This window comes from Amphiprion ocellaris, chromosome 7 (genome assembly GCF_022539595.1).
Source record: "Amphiprion ocellaris isolate individual 3 ecotype Okinawa chromosome 7, ASM2253959v1, whole genome shotgun sequence".
Lineage (NCBI taxonomy): Eukaryota > Metazoa > Chordata > Actinopteri > Pomacentridae > Amphiprion > Amphiprion ocellaris.
The window spans coordinates 9041812-9066678 of record NC_072772.1 but is presented as its reverse complement, the minus strand read 5'-3'; the positions used below and the strand labels follow the sequence as shown (position 1 = coordinate 9066678).

Sequence of the window (24867 nt, the reverse complement as noted above, 5' to 3'; positions counted from 1 at the left end):
TTTTGCTGATCTTGTGCTGCCTTCATGTACGCTTGTAAATTAGAACACTATACTGGTTGCACATTTGTTGCTCTTGGAAATTAAATAATAAATACATAAATAACACACTAACAGCCTTAGATATAGTGTTAGTCTCTTTAGCTCTCGTATAAAGGAAGTACAGTATGATACTCTATCAGAATGAGCCGTTTCGTGCGGATTCCACAGGTGAACATGTTTTCTCCGACAGCATTTGAACGCAGCATCAGCTGATATAAATGGATCCGGTGGAAGCGGTCAGCTGCTAATTGTTGTTCGCTGTCCAGGTGGAGACATGCATGTGTTCTGTTGGGGAGATAGCTCCGAGGGACAGTTCGGTCCTCAGGTCGCCCTCAGCCCGGTGGCCTGGACCGTCCCCGGTATCATCACCGACATCTGCTGCGGGGACCGACACACGCTACTGCTTAACGGGGACGGAGACGTTTTATCCTGTGGACACAACGCACAGGGACAACTGGGCAGAAAGAAGAGAAAAGAGGGAAAGATTTTAGGTGGGTGCATGACACTGTTATATTTCACAAAGGCAGCAGAAGAGTTGGCTTTAACATAAAATCGTGTATTATAGACTTTTTATCTGTTCTTAGTTTTATTAGCTTGTATTCACGAGGGTGTGAAAACTGTTAGAGTGGATTTATTGGTTGTTTGACACAGCTGAGACCCTCATGACTTCATTGCACACAAAGAAACTTGTAAATCATCACTTGTATGCATATTACGCAGGATGATTCACTGAGTAAAGTTTCAGTTTCGTTTCATCCCCCACAGTTCAGACAACGAAAGTTAGACAGCAGCAGCATTTTTTATTTTTTTTTTGCAGCAGAGACTCCCTTTTCAGGACTGCAATACTAGGACCTTTTTTTTTTTTTTTTTTTAAATTATTAATACTATGTTATTGTATGTTGTTGTTTGCATGCTTGTTTCTTGTTTATTTACTGGCCCAGATAACCACTTTATTCCAGAGGGAAGCTTGCTTTTCTAGCCCACATACATTCGCAAAAAAGTTAAATAAATGACTGTGCACAGCTTTGGGTAGGGGAAGAAACTATTTAAGCCCCAACACATTTGTTGGATTTAGGTGAAATAAACTTTTAAAACTACTAGTGCTTTGCCATAAAGTTGTACTTTGGGTGGAGTAAATCTACAAAACCATAACTGGTTCTGTAGATCTACTATCTGGTTGGAATGTGCCTTTACATCTATAGGTACTTGGAGATAAAGTGGTATTTTGATTTGAATAAACCTTCAAAACTATAGCACAAAGTAGTACTTTGAGTGGAGTAAACATTTGAAACCATAACTTGTTTGTTAAGAAGCAATATTTGGGTGGAGTAAACTTTTAAAACTATAATACAAAGCAGTATTTTGAGTGGAATAAACCTGCTCGGGCAGGAAGTTCTAAACCTTTAAAACCATATCGCTTCACGTTTTTGTGCATCATCTGATAAGAGTCCAGGCCTGGCAACAAGTAAAAACCCACAACAAACAAGCAAGTTTATTTATATTGCATCTTATCGCACACAGAAATTCAGAGTGCTCTACAGCAGGGAAAAAAAACAACATGGACAGAAAGATACAACCAAACTAATTCAATTGAATACATCAAAAACAGTACAGTGGAGTTGAATCAACATTTTTAGAGAATAAATAAAATTTTATGAAAACCGCAGGGAAACCACATAATAAAACCATTTACTTTAGATAAGAAATATCTTTAAAAAAAAATAAAACATAAATAAAAAAACTTAGTGTATGAAGGTGGAGCATCACCTTATTGCAGCTTTAATAGTGTTTTGAGTTCACATGTTGAGCATTTGCTTAGTGTTGCAATCAGGGTGTGGATATGTTTGGTCATTTTGATGTTTAGGCTGACAATCTGCAAAATACATATGAACAAAAAACATTTTGAAGAGATAAACACAGTAATGTTGTATATTCATGCTTTTATACTCATGTTAATCAATTAAAAAAATTACAATGTAAAATATTAGATATATTATGTTGGTAAAGTATGTATGTATTGTCACTAAAAATAATTATCTGAAGTAAACATACTAACCTCAGTGTTATATTAGTAAATACACCTGTCATATTTATAGTATTGGTTTAATATTGTTTAACAAAATGCAAGTGACATTTTGTTGTCATGAGTTGACCTTATTTAAATTACTTTACAACTGCTACAGTAATAATAACTAAGTGTCTGATCTATAGCAGTTCATCATTTTAAGCTGGCCTTTGCTTTATTTTGAAAAAAAGTTTCTGCAAAAATGAAAGACTACCTCAAAATTGTGACACTGAATAAGCACAAGCTTTTTATGCTATGTTTTCATGTATTTTGTGCGTGTTTTCTTGTGTGTTTGTGACTAAGGAAAGTTTAAGGTGTTGAATGCAGCTTTTCACTTTACAGCTGACTTTCTAGCACAGGTTTATTTGCTGATTTGTGTCTGTGGTCCCGTGACAGGTCATGTGGATGGCCTCGGTGATGTGGTGGCGATAGCTTGCGGTCAGGACCACAGTCTGGCTCTGTGTGCATCTGGACATGTGTTTTCCTGGGGGGCAGGAGAGGATGGACAGCTGGGGGTGTCACCGGCGCTACAGTGCAACAGTCACAGACCCAGGTAAGAGCTCAGTTTATCGAACGTACACTACCAGTCAAAAGTTTGGACACACCTTCTCATTCAATGATTTTTATTGAATTATTTTCTACATTGTGGATTAATGCTGAAGACATCCAAACTGTAAAAGCATAAATATGGAATTATGTTGTAAACAAAAAAGTGTTCATCTTCAGTATTAATCTGCAATGTAGACAATAAAAATGTAACAAAATGTCGCAGAAATTTGCCTCATATGCAGGAACCAAACACTAGCATAGGATAAAACCATCGGCTGCCATGCACCTAATGTAGAAACTACACTTTATGATTAAAACTGCACTCGTTAATTTAGGGGCACTATTTTCAGCTTGTGTGAGAAAATTATCAATTTAGACTAAGTCTCAAAGAGATGTGATGAAAAAGAAATGGATCAGTCTGTTATCTGAAAGTCTAAAGTTCTGATTTCACTGACCTCCAGTTCCCATAACAAAGAAATACACAGTAGAAACAATGATAATTATATACAAACATTTAGTAACTAATACTACGAACAAACAATATGCAACAACAGACAGTGAATAAATGAATGAATAAATGCAGATAAACTAATGAACTGTGATCGTCACTGGAACCAGTTAGTAGAATTTAGAATTACTTTGAAATTGTCTGAAAAAATTGTAATGTGTAAATTCCCCTGTTTAGCAGAAGGAAAGTGATACTTGTGTAGCCTTTGTAGTAGTGAGAGGGAGGCCCCTGCAGGATGTGGAGCTGTGATGATCTGCTGGATGAGATGTTCAGGAACGCAGAGACAAGAAGGAACTTTGGCAGGTTTGCATTACAAAAGTGTGCAGAAGTAAAAACACTAAGAGTCAGAGCTCATAGTTATTAAGAAAATATTTGCGCTGTTGTCTTATTAAAGTTAACTTAGGAAGTCAAACTTTAAGTAAAATATAGAAAAACTAAAGCCTAGTTAAACGTTGTTTGTTCCTTTAAACTATCATAAAAGAACCCAGTTTTAAGCCTTAGTTTTAGTTTAACCTTTATGAAAAAGCCTATTTCAAAAATAATTTTTTTCTAACCCGATCTTCTCTTTGTTCTTTGCTCTCAAGAGGCTGGTTCTATTCTTTAGCCCAGCTGCATTTTTCTAAGACCCCTTTGCATTGCAGTGACTTTCCTCTATCTAAAAAGTTTTGGAGCCAAATTCAAATCAACATCTAACCAATCGTGGATGTGAAGCTGAATTTCTTTAATGTTCTGATTTAAACTGCTCAGTTCACTCCTGCATACCAAGTTCTGTGTGTTCTGTTGGGAGATCAGAAGGTCAGAATGCCAGTCCTCTTCTGCAGAGGTGCGGTTTTGCTCACAGTTGACACTTTATGACCCTTATCAGGTTCTAGCGGAGGTAGGAGGCATCCCGTTGTCTCCCAGAGAGCCGTTAATGGTCCTTTATCAGCAAACATCTGATCAGCGGATGTTTCATTTGGAGGTGATTTTTGGGTTAGCTGTCTTCTGAAATGGTTTCTTACCAAATTTACAGCTTTGGGAGAGGGTCTTTGAATCTTTGTGTGTTGCTCTGGAATGTTCTGCTCCTTAGTACGCCACAATACAAATAAATAAAAAGCATTGAATGAGAAAGTGTGTCCAAACTTTTGACTGGTAGGGTATAACTATGCACTCTGAAAGTCAGTGAGCAGAGGATAACAGTGCAAAATTCTTATTTTTTCCCTTATTTTAACCAATTACTGTCTCGTCATCACACAGCCGGGTGCCTATACCAATGCCCATACAGATAGTTCAAGTTGCTTGTGGAAACTCTCACTCTCTGGCACTGACTAAAGGTAAGAGGTGACTAGAATCTCACAATTTATAATGTTTAACTGTGTCTAATGTAACAGTAATTTAGTTTTAAAGTCTCTACATCATTGCTCTGGATCCAGGTTTGTCACTCATGCAGGCAAGTTAAAGTTCAAAGTAGATGTTCTTTCATATAGTAGCAGCTTCAAGAAGTTACAGCTAAAACATTCAAGTAAAAAAAAAATCACTCACGAGTTGTGATTAAGTAGATGAAAAATAAATTATCTTAAAGAAACACACAAATTTGTATCTGTGATTATGCTTCTCATTAGGCGTTCACATAGAGGTGTAGACACATTCTTGTGAGCATAACTTAAAAGGAATACAGCAGAAAACCTCAGTAACTGCACCACATGTTACTCTGTAAAGTAGACGGATGGTAGTAGAGAAGAGATTTAACTTGATAAGATAAAACTTTATCAATCCTGAAGGTAATTCTTGTGCCCGATATTGCTCAGCAGAAACAAATGACATAAGAAATGCAGTGCCTAAAAGTAAAAAGCAGTAAGATATAAGTATGATACATTATTCAAATAAAATAAGTGAGCTAAACTAAGACTAGAATAGAACAGCAAAAAGTAACGCTCTCGATTATAGATAAGTAACATCACACGCAATCATGAAATAATGAAATGACGTTGAAAATTAAAATGACGTGTTGCACATTACATCGACAATGTTGTGCATGAAAGTGAAATATTGTAATCAAAATGTTGCACATCAAAATTAAATGTTACACCTGAGAAATGAGAATATGAAATGCTGCACATTACATTTTGCACATGAACGTAATGCAGAAACTGAAATTACACAAACTCTGGAGAACTAATAATGCAGATAATCTTTATGTCATTGTTTAAATATGAGTGTCTGATGTTTTGATTAATTTACATAATGCTCATAAATGTGTTAGTATTACTGTGAAGGAGCTCATTTTTTATTATTTGTTTTCCGTCACTTTCCAGGAGGAGACGTCTTCTCCTGGGGTCTGAACAGTCACGGTCAGCTGGGCCATGGGAAGGCGGTGACTCTACAGTACACACCCATCCTGGTTTGCGCTCTGAGCGGCGTGGCAGTGACCCAGATTTCAGCCGGAGCGACCCACACTCTGTTCCTGACGCTCTCGGGCCTGGTGTACTGCTGTGGGGCCAATAAATCCGGCCAACTGGGGCTCAACAGGGTGGATGAGAAAGGTAAAGTAATTTATTGAAACTCAGTCTCACAATCACTTTGTTTAAATTTAGCAAGCAGCAGATTCTGCCTCTTGGTAGGTGATTCTAGAGATAAGTTCAGAATGGACACAAGTGTTGGTAACTCTGATGTCACAACTATCAGAAACTATATGTATCATGTTTTTTCAAATTTTTTTAAAGAAAGGTTTTATCATCTTCAACAGGCAGGTTCAACATCTGTATGGTTCCTGCCCTCAGACCTCTCAATGTGTCCTTCATAAGCTGTGGAGAGTCACATTCTGCTGCGTTGACAAAGGTGCAAACGTCACTGTTTTTCAGCTGTATGTGTTTGTGTGATGCACAGAATAAGAATAAATCTACTGACTTCACCTTGTGATTGCTTATCACATTGTAAAGATACATCTAATGTGTTTTCATGTGACTTCTAGGATGGTGAGGTTTTCACTTTTGGAGAGGGAAGCCACGGTCAGCTCGGCCACAACTCCTCTGCCAACGAAGTGAAACCCAGACTGGTTGAAGGTCTCGGTGGACCCGCATCACAGATTGTGTGTGGCAGGTAGGATTTGTGATTTATCTTAAAAGCTCATTTAATTTAAAAGTTTGTCACAATCATAGAAGCATATTTGTAAGTCCCTTGAAGAAACTCTGATTAGAGAAGCTTATTGAAATGCTTGTGACTTTTATATGTCATCAAGTTTCTTATTAAACTTGCATTTGGTCCTCCCAGGCGTCACACTCTGGTACTGGGCTGCTCTGGCCAGCTCTGGGCTTTTGGCAATGGAGTCAAGGGTCAGATAGGAACTGGAAAGCCAAACGGCAGCCTGACTCCCACTCTGGTTCAGCTTCCATGGACTACCGACGGTGCAACAGCCACACCCAGTGGTATGTATGTTTAAAGTAGCTCTGGGAGAAGGACCTTAGATTTTTATGAAGTATATGAGATGGACATGTCTCTGAACTTCTTCTTAACCCTCTGGATACCAAAACCTAACCATGGGTTTGAAAGGCATGTTGTCGTTGGCAAAAGGACATCCTTTATCATCCAGAATTGTTTGATTTTCAGCTTTCCAGCTGTCCATTAGCACAGCAGATATTAGCGTTAAAGTGAGATATTTCATCAAAATCACTTTGTTCTATTTGTTTCAGTGATTACTTTGCCAAAAACACATCCTTTTCTTGTCAGATTCTGTAAAAAAAAAAAAAAAAAAAAAAAAAAAAAAGACTGTGTTTCTCCACACAACTGAGAAGGATTTAGTGACTCAGCTCTGACCTACAGTCATGTTATAAAAATACAGAGACTTCTCAGCTGAACTCGGCTTTTTTTTTTTTTTTGAGTTCTTGCTGGCCCTTATTCTTGGTCAGTTTCTCAGATTCAAGTAAAATGTTGCCAGTTCAATTATCTTGATCTGCACATGACAGTTATGTGTAGTAAGACTAACAGATTCAACTATAATTTATTTGAGCAGACTTGAAAATATCAGCTGGATGGAATACAAACTTCATGTACTCTTCACCTGCGAAGGTAATGCCAAACTAACTAAAAACATATTGCTTTCACAGAATGCAAAAAAACTTTTTGTCTGCCCTCTAACTTTATCTAACTTCCTGTTTTTTAAGAACTTGAATCACAGACAGATAACTGGTCGCCTTGATGAGACGAAACTGCAGAAATGGCTGACCGTGAAACATGCTAATGTGGAAGTGAAGAGGTAATTTGCCAGAGCTCTGTAATTTTTGTAATTATCCACACATATTAAACATATGTTCCATAAGTGCAGTGTTTGTAAGGCTTTCCTAATGCCTTTTTCTCCTTTTGTGCAACAGAGAAATTGAATCAATGTTCCTGACAAGTTCGAGTCTTGTTGCAAGTTTCACAAAAGCCAAGTAAGCCCGTGTTCTTGTGGTTACATGAAGTAGAAGAAGTTTTAGATTTAAAAGACTGGCGTTGCCACTCACTTCTATGTTTTTTGTATTCTACATCAGCGGGCGTCCACTGGAAGCTGGTGCCATTCCTGTGGACGTTGAAGCTTCTTGTCGAGCTTTTGACCAGCTTTTAGCAATACCGTGGATCAAACAAACCGTTAAGAACATTTTTCAGATGATTCCCAATTATATACATGCATATTGCAGCTTGAAAGCTAAATTGACTGTAATTTGCTCACATTGGGTAGAGTAACCACATGTGTGTAAACACTGCCATGTAATCTCATTGACCTCCTTCCCATGCAGGTAAACCTAAAGGTCCTGATCGACTTGCTTGACGCATCAGCGCTTGTCATGAAATCTCCAGAGATCTTCCCGATTCTGCTGTCGTGCCCCCTTCTGCAAGAGGAGTGTAACGTCATGAATGGGGCTTTACCTCTGGCAGTCATCATTATGGAGCTCAATGAGAAGACTCTGACAACACTAAGTAAATGACTGTAGAAAACGTTGTTTATTGTCTGAAGGCTTTTTGTCGCAGGATTGTGTAGATGTGTAAACCTTCAATTTGTTAGTGTTGACAAACATTACAGATTTGGATTTCTAAAAGTGCATGGACTTAAAATAACATTATGTTTAAAATGTTCTCTTTGTTTTCAAGTTTTATCCTCACAAACCAGACAGAGACAATATAAAAATGCTTTTTAGCAGCTTTGAAAAATGTGAGATATTCACTTAATGAATGCTGTTTAAGTTATACAGTATGAATTTATCATCGTTTTTTTTGGTTGTTTTTTTTTAATTGCAGGAAGCTGGTGGTCGTCGCTGCCTGCGTCCATACTGATGAGGCACATCATGGTGTTTAAAAAGGCTCTGGCCTTCATGTTAAAGAATGGCCTCTTACAGACTCACAACCCAGGAGTCAGATACCTGCTGGAAGTGCTCAAGCTGCTCTACAAAGTCAGTGGATTCGCTGCTGTTTTGAATTCGTGGTCACATAAACAATTTTTATATTAACTGATAAACTGCTAGGCTGTACAATTTGACAAGTATTGATGATTGCTAATCACATTTTAACTTTTTTAAAGTGATGTCTTGAAACTCCATATTATCTGACCATTATCGTCTATTGATGGCGTGGTAAAGTGTGCTTAGTAGAAGAGAAATTGGTACAAAGTGACAAAAGTCTTTATTATTTTAGACATTGCAAAATGAAAATATTGTCCCTGATTATTTGTTCTGTCATGACTGTGTTTGTTTACAGGCAAACAAAGCTGGAAAATCCTACAAAGTCCCACTGAGCACGTTTTACGTCGAGGAAATCGTCGGCAATGTGCAGCCGCTCTTAGACGTCACTTTTTGGAGGGAGTTTTCCAATGTGGAGGTAAAAGCATCCAGTTTAATTGACACAGTGTTAAAGTGTTTCAGAATTAATACGCTGTACATTTGTCCTAAAAAATTTTCTTAAAATTAAATTATTGATTATTTTCTTAAAGGATGAACACAACACTCCTGCCATCTTCTGCCGCTATCCATTTGTTTTCACTCTGGTCTGCAAGGTGGCAGTATTTAACATCAATGCATTCCTAATGAAGGTACAGTATAAATTTAAAATACGATCAATATAAACATTGTACTGCATTGCCGATGCTGCATAAACTAACTTTTGTCTGAATTTGAACATTTTAGAGAGTTTTTCACACTATATTTATATTGGCTTTCTATCTTTTAAAAGATATCTCGGTAAAGGAAGGTTTTGTAATTACAGAAAGGGCATCAACTCATTCATAAAATGACTTTGATGTGGCCGGATCAATCGCTGGTGGATCCAGTGGACTCGGCTCCTCCCCCGGTCTTCCAGCTCACTCTGAGACGATCTCACCTGATCGAGGACTCTTTCAGACAGCTCAGTGCTGCCGACCACTGTGCTTTCCAAAGGGAGCTTCTGGTAAATTAAACTTTTAAACTTTGCCAGATTTTGTGTTATTAGGTTAAATTAAGTAGCTTTTGTCTTCTCATCCCTTCACTCCGCGTAATTAAACATGCACTCCAACCATTTACCTCTATATAACACCGGATCCTTCATTTCCAATAATTCAAGCACAGAGTTGTTTCATACGTAAAGTTGGTTGAGTGCCCACTCATTTTTTTTTGTGTGTGTGAAGCTTTAACCCTCAGAAGCCCAAGCTGTAACCGGATGTTTTTTGTTCCTCTTCCATTTTTACTCACTGTGGGCTCATTTTTCACTGTAATTAAAAAAAAAGTCCTGCACCTCTATGGAAACAACTAGAAGTAAAGAAGTCAAGCCTGTCTTTTGTACAGCATCACAAATGTATTCCATAAATCAAAAAAGAAACACAAATTGTTTTTTTTATCTACTTATTTTCTTTTTTGCTTTTTGTTTTTCACAAAAATTGAAAAAACTGGACTGGAATACAGCATTTTCACACAGTTATTATGAGTACTGGGAAAAAAAGATGACTGATATTTTGCAACTTCCATTTTGTATTTGCTTCCATGCTTGTTTCATGTCTGCTTTGTGTAAACACTATCAGCAGTTGAACATAGTTCATCTGAAAAGGCCCTGAATTTTTGTCATGTCACTGTTGGCACCAGCTGAGTCTCTAACAGCTTTCTGGTTGCACTAACAGGTTGTTTATTTATTTTCGGAACGTATAGCGATAAAGTGCTTTGGATTAAACATCATGATATTAACCTTAGATTTGTGGAATTGTTCTGATCTTCTGAAAGATGGCGGGATTAGGTGAAACGTCAAATACAGATTTAAATAAATACAAAATATTACTAACTAAAGTTGAAATTTTGGCTTATCTTTTTTTGGCAACTGCTGCTTGAAATAGTCTCTTCATAAAACCATGTGTTACAACGCTAAATGGATGTTACGGAGAGTTATCACCAGTTATTCGGTTTTTGGTTAGTGTTTTTTAAAGCCTTGGGTTGTTTTTTTTTTTTTCGCTCCTAGGTGCAGTTTGTGGATGACAGGAAGTTGATGAATGTCAACAAAAGGGATTTTTTCCTCCATGTGTTTGATGAGCTGCTCGCTCCTGAATCTGAGCTGTTCATGTACAACGAGAGCAACACTCTGGCCTGGTTCCCTCCAAAAGTAAGACCAGTTAGCTAAAGAGAAAACAAAACCTAAACCAACTGTAGATGTAAATGCTTTTCAAGATAAAGCAGCAGAATTTATTCACTTTTTTCATCATTATATACATTTGGTCAGATTTTGAATGTTACTACATCATGTTCGCCTTTCATTCACCACCCAAACAGCCAAAAATGGAGGCCAAGAGTTACTTCCTGTTTGGAGTTCTGTGTGGTTTGGCCCTTTACAACCACAACACCATCCACCTGCGGTTTCCACAAGTTCTCTACAAAAAGCTGCTCAGAGTGAAACCTTCGCTGGACGACATGAAGGAGTTTGAACCTGTACTGGCCGAGTAAGACGGATTTAAAAATGCATAACTGAGCTGCTTTTATTTTGCGCATAGCTGCATGAGGCCAAGTTGCAAAAAGTCATACTGTTAGACAGAAAATAAAGAAAAAAAAATGTTTTATTGTTAAGTTTGTTTAGCTCTAGATACATATGTGTGTCACCATCATATTCAATGCATTTTGATTTCAAGTAGACTGAAAATAACAGCAGTATGTACTGTATAACAGTAATTTGGTTGTCTTGATTTGAAACCTTTATATGGGACATGTTACAGGTCATCATAATGTCGAACTAATCTTTAACAATGTTTACTGTGTCTTTAGATCTTGGAGGTGTATGTTGGAGGACTATACTCCTGATGTAGTGGAAGCTCTGGAGATCGATTTCAGTGTAGGTTTACCAGTTTCATGTCTGCATGTGTTGCTGCAGTATTCCAGTCTTAATATAATTATTATCTGTTACAGGTGTCCTGGGGAGGTGAAGAAGTTGATCTAGCCCCAAATGAACCTGGAAAACTTGTCACAGGGTCCAACAAGTATGTTTAAAAGCAGCAGCCTAGATTGAGTCAGTCTCACAACCTTTTAACATTCCTGTCTAGTTGCTGTGCTGAAATTGTCTCAACTTTCTGTCATTTGCTGCCATCTAGCAGTTGAAGCTTCAAAGTGCATGCACACTTTGTTCCCTTTCTATGACTGTAATATTCTGTCAGACCGGGCAGGATGTTGTGCCATTGAAGATTCAAATTATACAAGGACCATCTCATGAATACAGACGTGTAGCTATCAGTTGGAGCTACTTCCATCATTTGCAATTCTTTTTCTTGACAGGAAAGAATATGTCGCTGCCTTCATCGACTATGTCTTCAACAAATCAGTGGAGGGACCCTTTGAAGCGTTCAAGAGAGGGTTTTTCAAAGTGTGCGACATCGACGTGGTGGAGTTTTTCCAGCCGGAGGAGCTTCAAGGAGTGATGGTGGGCCAAGAAACGTACGACTGGGAGGTGTTCAAGCAGGTGCGCTGAAAGCCACAAGACGCTTTAAACATTTGTAATTGCCATTGTAAACAGTACTTTCTTATATTGATACAGGTGTCAGTGTAAAGGTATAAAAACAGACACAAAAAAACTTCAAAAACAACAACAAAAAACTGTCTGAGCTTCACTGAGGTATCACTGTGGAACAACAGTGTTTCTATATAAACCAGGAAGGGTTGCAATATTTAGAATTTAACTGTAGACGGATGCAAATGTGTGTTTAATCTTTTATGATTTGCCACAATGAGCATCTCCATACTCCAGTTCAAAGCTAAACACCTTATATGTAAGTGAGCACAAACTTGCATTGTGCATAATTTTGGTTTCTACTCATATTTGTCTAATTTTTTTTTCCAAACAGAACACAGTATATGAAGGAGAGTACCACGCCTCGCATCCAAACATCTCTGTCTTTTGGGAGGTGTTTGAGAAACTGACGGGAGAGGAAAAGAAAAAATTATTTCGTAAGTATTTCACGTTTGTGCTTAATATCATGTATAAAGTTTTACTTCACAGCAGGACGACAGTGTCTGTCAGTTTCAGATTAACTAAACATGACATTTCTTTCTTGAAATCCTACAGTGTTTCATGTAACCCTCTGAACCTCAAAACCTGCTGGCAGACTTGAACAGCATGTTCTTTCTAAATTGCCAAAATTACGCCATTTATCATAGACAGAAACTGTAAAAACATCAGATTTGTAACTTTCAGATGGTTTTTGAATGACTCATCTGTGACTACTTCACCAAAATCTACATGTTTTATTTAAAAAATCACCAAAAATACACTGTTTGCTAAGCCAGATTCTGTAAAAACAAAACTGCTGTGTTTATCAGCTAACTGTTCGACTGAACTGCAGGCAGTGTTTGCACAGAGCAGATAGGGGACAAGAACAGAAACTATTGTAAAGGATAAAATACTGCAATTGCATAGTCATCTTTTTTTCTAGTATTGGGATTACATGCACATGCATTGGTGCACATGTTGATTCCAGGTGTTTAGATTTTTTTTTTTAAATGAATCATCAGAGAAACTCAGCATGTTTTTGTCTGTTTCATGGCATTATAGCTGCGTTATGTTGCACAGAAGACATGCTTGAGTTCTCTCTACTTTTAGCAATGGTTTTCCTGTTCCCATAGAGGTGCAGGACTTTATATTGCAGTTAAAAATGAGCCCACAGTGAGTGAAAATGTGATGGAAGCAGAAAACACGCAGAAACCTTTTGGAGTTCAGAGGGTTAACTAGCTTCAAATGAACCCATTTTTACACTTTCCAAGATTTTTGACCAGTGTTTTTTGCCACCAGTGTTCCTCACAGGGTGCGACCGCGTCCCCTTCCTGGGGATGGAGAGCATCAAGATGACAGTCGCTCCTTTGCCTGATGCCACCGAACTCCATCTGCCAGAATCGCTAACCTGCCACTGCCTGTTGCTTCTGCCCGTCTACCGGAGATACCCAGTGGACCGGACCATGCACACCAGGCTCCTTCAGGCTATCAACCACAACAGAGGCTTCCAAAAAAAATTACACTCTGTAGGCTGAAGTAGTGAAGGCTGCGTTAAAAACAGTGCAGCTTAGTGTTAGTTAACCACTAAGTGCAATGTTTGTTTTCCTCTAAATATACACACCTCTATTTTAATGGGAAGTCAGAGATCTTGGGTAATGTAGGCATTTAACTCAAGTAGACCAGCAGCTCATTAGTCGTCAGAGATCCTGAGCAGTGACTCGGTGTAGTCATCAGCTCAACCCCGACTCTGTCTACTTTTTAATTTCACTTTTTGCTGACTGCTGCAACTTCCACACGTTACATGTTTAATGGTGTTTGATGAAGCTTTGCACAACTTTCTGTCCTTATGTTGAAGTGAAGTAGTTTGCATATATGAAGCAGTGCAACCTGGAGTTACACCAAGTGTTTACTTATAGTCTCTAAGCTTTGTTTAGTAACATAATACATATGTACAAGTAGGGTTGGAAGAAAAGAAATCTGAAAATTGAGAGGAACATCAGACCTGTGAAGAGAAAGCAGAACAAAATTACTTGTATAAAGTACAAGGATCATGCGAAAGAAAGGTGGATAATGGAATTACTCAACTCCACTTAAGTAAATACAAGTTATTTGATCACTGCCATTGTTTTAAGCCATCGCTACCCCCAGTAAACATCCACTCTACTGACATGATAACGTCAGTCCATTGAGGATCTTTATCTTTATCATCATTATCATGATGTTCTTTGCATTAAGTGCTCTTTTCCATTATACAAGCTTAAATCTTTTGCAAATATTTCATGTTTATTTACTAAGAATAAAACTAAAATGCAGTCAATTGTTTTCCTGCCATTTGTAACTAAATAACCGACCACATAAATGTTCTCCACCATTCATTGTCTATTTGAACATTAAGTCAGTCATGTTTAAATCTTGCTTTGTAAAGCCCCTTTACACCACGACCTACATTAAAAAACACACCAAAACTAATAGCAACAAGGCCAGGCTATTTCGGTCCGTGTGCGGATCTGGTAATTGGATTTTCCGTTCTGAAGCGGGTATTGAAAAACAAAAAACGAGTGGTTATTTGATTTTCGTTTTAAGATACAAAAATTTAAATTGAAATACAAGGCGTTTTTCCTTTTCATGATCAAAAAGGGAAATACGATTTATTTATTTATTTATTTTTTTAAATCCTTTGATTTTCGTTTTATATTTAGAATAACAAGAAAGTAAAATCAGTAAGAGACAGAAACGAAAAAAGGTCCGTTTTTTCATTTTCTGAGACCGGAAGTGGTCATCAGCAAGTGTGGAGCCAAACTAAGTACGGTGCATAGACTGTATATAATTTTTTTTTTCGTTAGTTTTCATGGTCAAAATGAGAGATCAGGTGGCCAATGTTAAAATAAATCAATATTGATTTTTTTTTTTAATAGAGCGTTAAAGTTTTGCGAAGCCAGGGGGCGGGACTACTTGATTGACAGTCCTGTCTGGAATGATTGACAGGTCCTATGGAGGAGGCAGCCGAGACTCTGCTCTGCTCGTTTGGATTAATTCTGATATAATAACTGTTGGTTTATTTATCGGTGGAGCAGCACAACATTTTCCACAGACAGTTTTCCTGCCCGTTGGCTTGTTTTAACCAGTTTTCTACCTTCGGCTGATTCTACCAGCAGACAATGAAAGGACTCTGATAGTTCGGTAAGTAAATGTTTATTTTCGTATCGGTGCTGCTTTTAATGTACTTTATATGCAGCTTTAGTGTCAGATGTAATGTGTGCCATGCACTCCAGATGTTGGTGGAGTTTATTTCAGTGTGTGTTGACCAGAGAAGAAAGTTAGCATAGTAAATAATAGCTTTAATGTTATCGATGCTAACCGAGCTAGCTGTAGGGTTGCCACCTTTCAGAAATGAAAATAAAGGACGCCCACCACAGTCCTCGGGGCCACAGTTCAGTAAAGTTGGAAAGATATTCACAGATTCAGACTTCCAGCATCAATAACTCATTAGATATATGTTGTGAAAACATAAACGACGCCTCTTTTCCATCACTATAAGGTACACAATGTGCTCCAAGCCCAGTTTTATCAACAGTAGCTGTCTTTCAAGTTGCAGGAATAACATTGGTGTCAACAGGAGCCAGTTGAAGGCTGCAGTGATTTTGGTGACACTACAGAGTACAAGATTTAGGTTATTGAATTCTTGTGTCTCTCTTTGCTGTTGCAGCGGTTTTGCAGACAGTGCATTCGTCACAGCCGGCTGCATATAGACATCAATGTTTGTGCAGCTTGAAAGACAGCTACTGTTGATAAAACTGGGCTTGTAGCACATTGTCTGCCTTACAACGATGGAAAAGAGGCTTTGTTTATGTTTTGATAACCTATATCTAATGAGTTATTGATGCTGGAAGTCCAAATCTGTGAATATCTTTCCAACTTTACTGAACTCGGGGCGCTACCACCCAAGGAGTGATATATTCAATTTTGAAAAAAGCATTTAGCCATACTTAAAGCTTTAAGTGCTTTATTAACACGAAACTAAGAATTTTGTATTGTTTTATGATCACAGGTTCTGCTTGAACAGAAGTGGCATCATTTTAAACTGTGAAACCATACTAATGAAATAAAATGTATTGAGCAACCAGTGTGCAATACTGTATCCCGCAAAAACATAAACAACTGAATGCAGAGAACTGGACAAAGAAATTCTCTACAGACATTTTTTTCATCTAAATGTAAATCTTAAAACAGTTAATTTATTAACTTATTTATGTGTGTATGCATGTATTTGTTGATTTATTTGGTGCTGTTAGCATATCAGAGTTCTGAGTTTTTCTTTAGATAGGCAAAGGCCATTTATTGATTACATATTGGCCATTAAATAAACGTTTATTAAAAACTAAAAAGCATTAAAAATACTAAACAACTTAAGCATTTATTGTCACTAAAATACTGTAGAGTCTATGACCACATCAGCATGATTATAAGCATTCTCTGGTAAATTCACAACCATATACTGATGTCCCTTACCATATAGACTTCAGGAGATGATTAGATGATGATAAACTGTGACCTGCTGGTTGGGTTCGCTCTGTTCTCATGCTTTTTACATGTTGGTCTCCTGATGCTGCCTTACTTCAGCCAGTCCATGAACAACAGAAAACACAGTTTGTCTTGTTCTCATTGCCAGGGGTTTCTCTCTTCCCACTCGCGTCGGTACATTTGCAAACGTTTTTGCTTCTGTGGACGTGGTTGAGTTTCGGGTGTAAACATTTTTAAACACGCAGGTGCAGCGTGATCTGCTGGACCTCGCATCGGGTCCTCGCGACATGGGTCCTACGAAGTTTAAATTGGCTGCCCTTAGTATTTCCTGTGTTTTATTTTGTTCCTTATGCAGTTTTGATGGGTGTGTGACAGACGTGTACGGGGCGTTTATGAGAATACGGAACAATTTGCGTCCCGTATTGATTCAATACGGGACGCAACAATTAATTGTCAAATAAACGACGATTCCGTATTTTAAGGGACGGGTGGCAACCCTAGCTAGCTGCTCAGTCGTAGCCTGATTAAAGCTAACGTAGCATCAAGCTAATGTGTTGAGTTTCATGTAAACAGCTGAAGTGTGTTGTGTTCATGTAATGTGGTTCATTAAGTTCATAAAACTGTGGCTGGTTGACATTAATGTAACGTTCAGGAAACTTAAATGTGATTAAAACAGTAACGTTAATGTTCCAGTTGTCAGTAATCAGATGATCAATCAAATGATGTTTCTGCTGATTCATTAGAAGCAGATAATCCATGTTGAAGATACGTTTAGTTCTAGTATCAGAAGTACAAGAAGGAAAATGGAAGTTTAGTTCTGCTACATCAAAGATTTCAGGATTAAAAAACTACATGAGTCTTTATGCCTCAAACTTTATTTTTACAATAAAGAAATAATGAAATAATCACAGATAATAAAAATATAAATAGCAGAGAAAACATGAGAGAATAATTTCCTGAAAAGTCTGTGAAGGAAAAGCAGCTTTTTTATCCTGAAAGATCACAATCAGCTCCAACATCTGCATCTGACAGCATCAAGTCAACCAGAAAGAAAATAAAAAACATCATAGTATAGCATGTCACCCAAAAAACGTCATAGTATAGCATGTCACTCTAAAATTGACATAGTATAGCATGTCGCTCTGAAAACGTCATAGTATAGCCTTTGGTCCAAAAAACGTCATAGTATAGCATGTCATCCAACGAACATCATAGTATAGCATGTCGCTCTAAAAACGTCATACTATAGCATGTCGCTCTTAAAAACGTCATTGTATAGCCCTTGGTCCAAAAAACGTCATAGTATAGCATGTCATCCAACGAACATCATAGTATAGCATGTCGCTCTTAAAACGTCATACTATAGCATGTCGCTCTAAAAATGTCATAGTATAGCATGTCGCTCTGAAAACGTCATAGTTTAGCATGTCGTCGAAAAAACATCATAGTATAGCGTCGCCCAAAAAACATCATAGCGTAGCATGTCACTCTAAAAACGTCATAGTACAGCATGTCGCTCTAAAAACGTCATAGTATAGCATGTCGCTCTAAAAACGTCATAGTACAGCATGTCGCTCTAAAAACATCATAGTATAGCATGTCAGTCTCCTTTACATTATTTCATCATATGGCATGTTTTCACAACGTTGAATAATCGCATTTTTTTCGACATAGTATCCTATGGCGTTTTTTTTGCGCCAAAATTCGTGATGATTTTTTTTTCAAAGAAAACCTTTCTGGAGTGTTTTTCACAGCCTACTTTACATTATTTCATCATATAGCACGTTTTCACAACATGTTGAAAAACGACATTTTTCAGGGTTTTTCTGCCCCAAAATTCATGATGATTTTTTTTTCAAAGAAAACCTTTCTGGAGTGTTTTTCACTGCCTGCTTTACATTATTTCAACATATGGCATGTTTTTACAACATGTTGAAAAATCACTTTTTTTTTCGACATAGTATACTATGGCGTTTTTTTGCGGCAAAATTCATGATTATTTGTTTTTCAAAGAAAACCTTTCTGGAGTGTTTTTCAAGGCCTCCTTTACATTCTTTCATCATATGGCACGTTTTTTCAACATGTTTGAAAAATCGCATTTTTTTTCGACATAGTATAGTAAGGCGTTTTTTTTGCGCCAAAATTCATGATGATTTGTTTTTCAAAGAAAACCTTTCTGGAGTGTTTTTCACGCCCTCCTTTACATTCTTTCATCATATGGCACGTTTTTACAACATGTTTGAAAAATGGCATTTTTTTTCGACATAGTATAGTAAGGCATTTTTTTTGCGCCAAAATTCATGATGATTTGTTTTTCAAAGAAAACCTTTCTGGAGTGTTTTTCACGCCCTCCTTTACATTCTTTCATCATATGGCACGTTTTTTCAACATGTTTGAAAAGTCGCATTTTTTTTCGACATAATATAGTAAGGCGTTTTTTTTGCGCCAAAATTCATGATGATTTTTTTTTTCAAAGAAAACCTTTCTGGAGTGTTTTTCAAGGCCTCCTTTACATTCTTTCATCATATGGCACGTTTTTTCAACATGTTTGAAAAATGGCATTTTTTTTCGACATAGTATAGTAAGGCGTTTTTTTTGCGCCAAAATTCATGATGATTTGTTTTTCAAAGAAAACCTTTCTGTAGTGTTTTTCACGCCCTCCTTTACATTCTTTCATCATATGGCACGTTTTTACAACATGTTTGAAAAATGGCATTTTTTTTTCGACATAGTATAGTAAGGCGTTTTTTTTGGCGCCAAAATTCATGATGATTTTTTTTTTCGAAGAGAACCTTTCTGGAGTGTTTTTCATGCCCTCCTTTACATTATTTCATCATATGGCACGTTTTTACAACATGTTTGAAAAATGGCATTTTTTTTCGACAGTATAGTAAGGCGTTTTTTTGCGCCAAAATTCATGATGATTTGTTTTTCAAAGAAAACCTTTCTGGAGTGTTTTTCAAGGCCTCCTTTACATTCTTTCATCATATGGCACGTTTTTACAACATGTTTGAAAAATGGCATTTTTTTTCGACATAGTATAGTAAGGCGTTTTTTTTTGCGCCAAAATTCGTGATGATCTTTTTTTCAAATAAAACCTTTCTGTAGTGTTTTTCACGCCCTCCTTTACATTCTTTCATCATATGGCACGTTTTTGCAACATGTTTGAAAAATGGCATTTTTTTTTCGACATAGTATAGTAAGGCGTTTTTTTTGGCGCCAAAATTCATGATGATTTTTTTTTTCAAAGAAAACCTTTCTGGAGTGTTTTTCAACGCCTCCTTTACATTCTTTCATCATATGGCACGTTTTTACAACATGTTTGAAAAATGGCATTTTTTTTCGACATAGTATAGTAAGGCGTTTTTATTGCGCCAAAATTCATGATGATTTTTTTTTCAAAGAAAACCTTTCTGGAGTGTTTTTCACGCCCTCCTTTACATTCTTTCATCATATTGCACATTTTTACAACATGTTTGAAAAATGGCATTTTTTTTCGACATAGTATAGTAAGGCGTTTTTTTTTGCGCCAAAATTTATGATGATTTGTTTTTCAAAGAAAACCTTTCTGGAGTGTTTTTCACGCCCTCCTTTACATTATTTCATCATATGGCACGTTTTTACAACATGTTTGAAAAATGGCATTTTTTTATAGTAAGGCGTTTTTTTTGCGCCAAAATTCATGATGATTTGTTTTTCAAAGAAAACCTTTCTGGAGTGTTTTTCACGCCCTCCTTTACATTCTTTCATCATATGGCACGTTTTTTCAACATGTTTGAAAAGTCGCATTTTTTTTCGACAATATAGTAAGGCGTTTTTTTTGCGCCAAAATTCATGATGATTTTTTTTTTCAAAGAAAACCTTTCTGGAGTGTTTTTCAAGGCCTCCTTTACATTCTTTCATCATATGGCACGTTTTTTCAACATGTTTGAAAAATGGCATTTTTTTTCGACATAGTATAGTAAGGCGTTTTTTTTGCGCCAAAATTCATGATGATTTGTTTTTCAAAGAAAACCTTTCTGTAGTGTTTTTCACGCCCTCCTTTACATTCTTTCATCATATGGCACGTTTTTACAACATGTTTGAAAAATGGCATTTTTTTTCGACATAGTATGGTAAGGCGTTTTTTTTGCGCCAAAATTCATGATGATTTTTTTTTTCGAAGAGAACCTTTCTGGAGTGTTTTTCATGCCCTCCTTTACATTATTTCATCATATGGCGCGTTTTTACAACATGTTTGAAAAATGGCATTTTTTTTCGACATAGTTAATTTTATTTATTTTATTATCCCTTATTAATCCCACGAGGGGAAATTCTGATTTTCGCATCTCTCCCCAATTGGGGGAGTCAGAGCGACGGGTCAGCCGCGGTACGGCGCCCCTGGAGCAGGAAGGGTTAAGGGCCTTGCTCAAGGGCCCAACAGTGGCCGCATCGGGGCTTGAACCTCTGGCCTTCTGATCAGTAGTCCAGAGACTTAACCGTTGCGCCACCACTGCCACCACTGCCCCAATAATAGTATAGTATTCAATAGTATAGTAAGTAGTATAGTATAGTAAGGCGTTTTTTTGCGCCAAAATTCATGATGATTTGTTTTTCAAAGAAAACCTTTCTGGAGTGTTTTTCAAGGCCTCCTTTACATTCTTTCATCATATGGCACGTTTTTACAACATGTTTGAAAAATGGCATTTTTTTTCGACATAGTATAAAAAGGCGTTTTTTTTGCGCCAAAATTCATGATGATTTTTTTTTCAAAGAAAACCTTTCTGGAGTGTTTTTCACGCCCTCCTTTACATTCTTTCATCATATTGCACATTTTTACAACATGTTTGAAAAATGGCATTTTTTGTCGACATAGTATAGTAAGGCGTTTTTTTTTGCGCCAAAATTTATGATGATTTGTTTTTCAAAGAAAACCTTTCTGGAGTGTTTTTCACGCCCTCCTTTACATTATTTCATCATATGGCACGTTTTTACAACATGTTTGAAAAATGGCATTTTTTTTCGACATAGTATAGTAAGGCGTTTTTTTTGCGCCAAAATTCATGATGATTTTTTTTTCAAAGAAAACCTTTCTGGAGTGTTTTTCATGCCCTGCTTTACATTATTTCATCATATGGCACGCTTTTACAACATGTTTGAAAAATCGCATTTTTTTTCGACATAGTATAGTAAGGCATTTTTTTTGCGCCAAAATTCATGATGATTTGTTTTTCAAAGAAAACCTTTCTGGAGTGTTTTTCACACCCTCCTTTACATTCTTTCATCATATGGCACGTTTTTACAACATGTTTGAAAAATGGCATTTTTTTTCGACATAGTATAGTAAGGCGTTTTTTTGGCGCCAAATTTCATGATGTTTTTTTTTTCAAAGAAAACCTTTCTGTAGTGTTTTTCACGCCCTCCTTTACATTATTTCATCATATGGCACGTTTTTACAACGTTTGAAAACTGGCATTTTTTTTCGACATAGTATAGTAAGGCGTTTTTTTTGCGCCAAAATTCATGATGATTTTTTTTTCAAAGAAAACCTTTCTGGAGTGTTTTTCACGCCCTCCTTTACATTATTGCACCATATGGCACGTTTTTACAACATGTTTGAAAAATGGCATTTTTTTCGACATAGTATAGTAAGGCGTTTTTTTTGCGCCAAAATTCATGATGATTTGTTTTTCAAAGAAAACCTTTCTGGAGTGTTTTTCACGCCCTCCTTTACATTCTTTCATCATATGGCACGTTTTTACAACATGTTTGAAAAATGGCATTTTTTTTCGACATAGTATAGTAAGGCATTTTTTTTGCGCCAAAATTCATGATGATTTGTTTTTCAAAGAAAACCTTTCTGTAGTGTTTTTCACGCCCTCCTTTACATTCTTTCATCATATGGCACGTTTTTACAACATGTTTGAAAAATCACATTTTTTTTCGACATAGTATAGTAAGGCGTTTTTTTTGCGCCAAAATTCATGATGATTTTTTTTTCAAAGAAAACCTTTCTGGAGTGTTTTTCATGGCCTCCTTTACATTCTTTCATCATATGGCACGTTGTTTCAACATGTTCGAAAAATCGCATTTTTTTTCGACATAGTATAGTAAGGCGTTTTTTTTGCGCCAAAATTCGTGATGATCTTTTTTTCAAAGAAAACCTTTCTGGAGTGTTTTTCAAGGCCTCCTTTACATTCTTTCATCATATGGCACGTTTTTACAACATGTTTGAAAAATCGCATTTTTTTTTCGACATAGTATACTATGGCGTTTTTTTGCGCCAAAAGTCATGATGGATTTTTTTCGAAGAAAACCTTTCTGGAGTGTTTTTCATAGTTTAGCATGTCGCTCAAAAAACGTCAGAGTATAGCCTTTAGTCCACAAAACGTTGTTATGTCCCGGCTGTCTGAAGCAGGTGAGGAGCAACACAAAAACAGTACAAACACTGGTTTCCAGAGGGTTAGACGAGTATTTATCTGAAGGAGTAAGTTTACAACAACACATCAAGTGAGGGGGTTAAAAGCAAATGTGTGTTAGTAAAATAAAAATAAATAAACAGAACTAACAGTGAACTTCACGTTGACATTGATGGGCATTCCAACCAGGAACAAAGTAAAAGATAATCAATACGAAAAAAAAACTCTTCTGTTCACCTCTTAAAACCCAAAAACACACCACAGTAGCACCCTCAACTAACACTACCAATGGGTGCCCTGTTTTCCTTTCTGAACAATTCAAAGGTCCCTCTCTATCTCCACACATCCACCAACCACTGGAACACATCTCCAATGTTATGCCGGGCCAGCTCAGCTTCCCCTCAGAAGAAGTGCTGCCACCTGCCAGATGAAGGAGCATTTTGAGAGGCAGCTGGCAGCATGATTGGACTGTACTTTGGTCTGTTCTAATCCAGCTTCAGCTCCAGAGACGGCAGGGGGGACGAGTCAACGGAGGCCGGGTGGACGAAGGCATGCAGCTGAGTACAATCCAGAAAACAACAGAGGAGGAGTGCAGTGGCACAGGGCCAGAACAACCAGAGTAGCATCGTAAGTCTCTTAGAAAACATCATAGTATAGCCTTTGGTATGAAAAAACGCCATCATATACATCGTATATTGTACAAATAACAAGTCAAAGGAAAAAGACATACATTGTAGAATTGTAGTAATTGTGGGCTGACTGATTTACGGATTATCAGTATTTTATTTTTTACTGATTTATGGTAATAAATCAATTTAAAAATGGCGCTACTTTGGCTCTGAACCTTTATCTACCTGTGGTCGCTCTGTCTTCTGGAGTGATTTGATTGGTTATACGTCATGAATAAAACTCCTTTAACTTAACATCTGTACACAAAACAAAAACGTATCAACAAAGTTTTCTGTTAGCGTTTGTGTTCTTCTAAGTTTAACTCAAGATTTTAAATACTTTCATTTACTGCAAATGAATATCTACTCCAAATGTCTCACTAATAATCATTATCAGCCTTAAAACCCCACAAAACACCCCTCTATACTCGACCGCACTTAGTACAGTCCAGTTCCCCCTTCTATAAATCTGCTTGGAATCATCCACTTCCTGTTTGTCAAAGTGGCCTTCTACCTGGACAGGTTTTGTTGGAGCTCATGCAGCAAACATTTTGGGTAACTGCACTTTAATATGGATGGATGACACTGAATTAGAGTCTGTTTTAATGAGACTGAGTTAAGATGTGCAGCTCTGTCATTAAATAGGAAATTATTTCTCAGAATTCACAGAGAAAAGTCTGAAATGTTTGCTAGGTTAGCATCCCACATGTTCTTTGGCTCAGCTAAAGCTAACTCTCTCCAACTTCTGGATCTCTTGAGTTGCTTGTTAAAATATTTTGCTAGAGATGCTGAAGCTCAGAAAGTCTGAGATGTTTGTTCAAAATAAGCTCATTCTCAAGTCTGATCTGAATTGTCCTCGTTTGTTTGAACTTTCCCTAAACTTAAGAGTTAATGACAGAGCAGCACATCCAGACTCAGTCTCATTTATGTAGAGATTAAACTCCAGTGTCATTCATTGATGTTAAAGTGCAGTTTTTCAAATGTTTGTTGCACATGCTCCCGACCAAACCAGTCCAGGTGGAAGACGATGTGAAGAGAAAGCTCCAGAGGATGAATATCACACATTTACGTTGGAAATAAATGTCCTTTAATTAGACATTGTCATGCAAAAGTTGGATTTCCCTTTAATGATGTTCAAATCTTTGTTGAGTGTTTTGTTGATGTTGGTTTCTAAATGTTTTCTGA

At 37.0% G+C, this 24867-nt stretch overlaps 1 protein-coding gene across 1 annotated transcript; it reads left to right on the top strand.

The window, feature by feature from the left end:
• The first annotated feature begins 238 nt into the window (after window positions 1–238).
• Window positions 239–14412, top strand: LOC111584687 (probable E3 ubiquitin-protein ligase HERC6). The gene is made up of 23 exons (XM_023293899.3): window positions 239–530; window positions 2501–2657; window positions 4398–4474; window positions 5456–5683; window positions 5887–5978; window positions 6112–6239; window positions 6411–6565; window positions 7150–7205; window positions 7301–7392; window positions 7508–7567; window positions 7667–7763; window positions 7913–8093; window positions 8412–8563; window positions 8868–8987; window positions 9100–9198; window positions 9372–9551; window positions 10587–10727; window positions 10895–11061; window positions 11381–11447; window positions 11522–11592; window positions 11885–12068; window positions 12451–12553; window positions 13395–14412. Exons 1-23 carry the CDS (start codon window positions 314–316, stop codon window positions 13628–13630), a joined length of 3060 nt encoding a protein of 1019 aa, XP_023149667.2. The 5' UTR covers window positions 239–313; the 3' UTR covers window positions 13631–14412.
• The last annotated feature ends 10455 nt before the right edge of the window (window positions 14413–24867 follow it).

Bases quoted from the DNA above. Each gene is read 5' to 3' on its own strand.
- LOC111584687 (XM_023293899.3), top strand. From the start codon at position 314: ATGCATGTGTTCTGTTGGGGAGATAGCTCCGAGGGACAGTTCGGTCCT. The intron at 6,566-7,149 runs GTATGTATGTTT...TTATTTGAGCAG, and splicing joins TGCAACAGCCACACCCAGTG to ACTTGAAAATATCAGCTGGA. The intron at 10,728-10,894 runs GTAAGACCAGTT...CCACCCAAACAG, and splicing joins TGGCCTGGTTCCCTCCAAAA to CCAAAAATGGAGGCCAAGAG.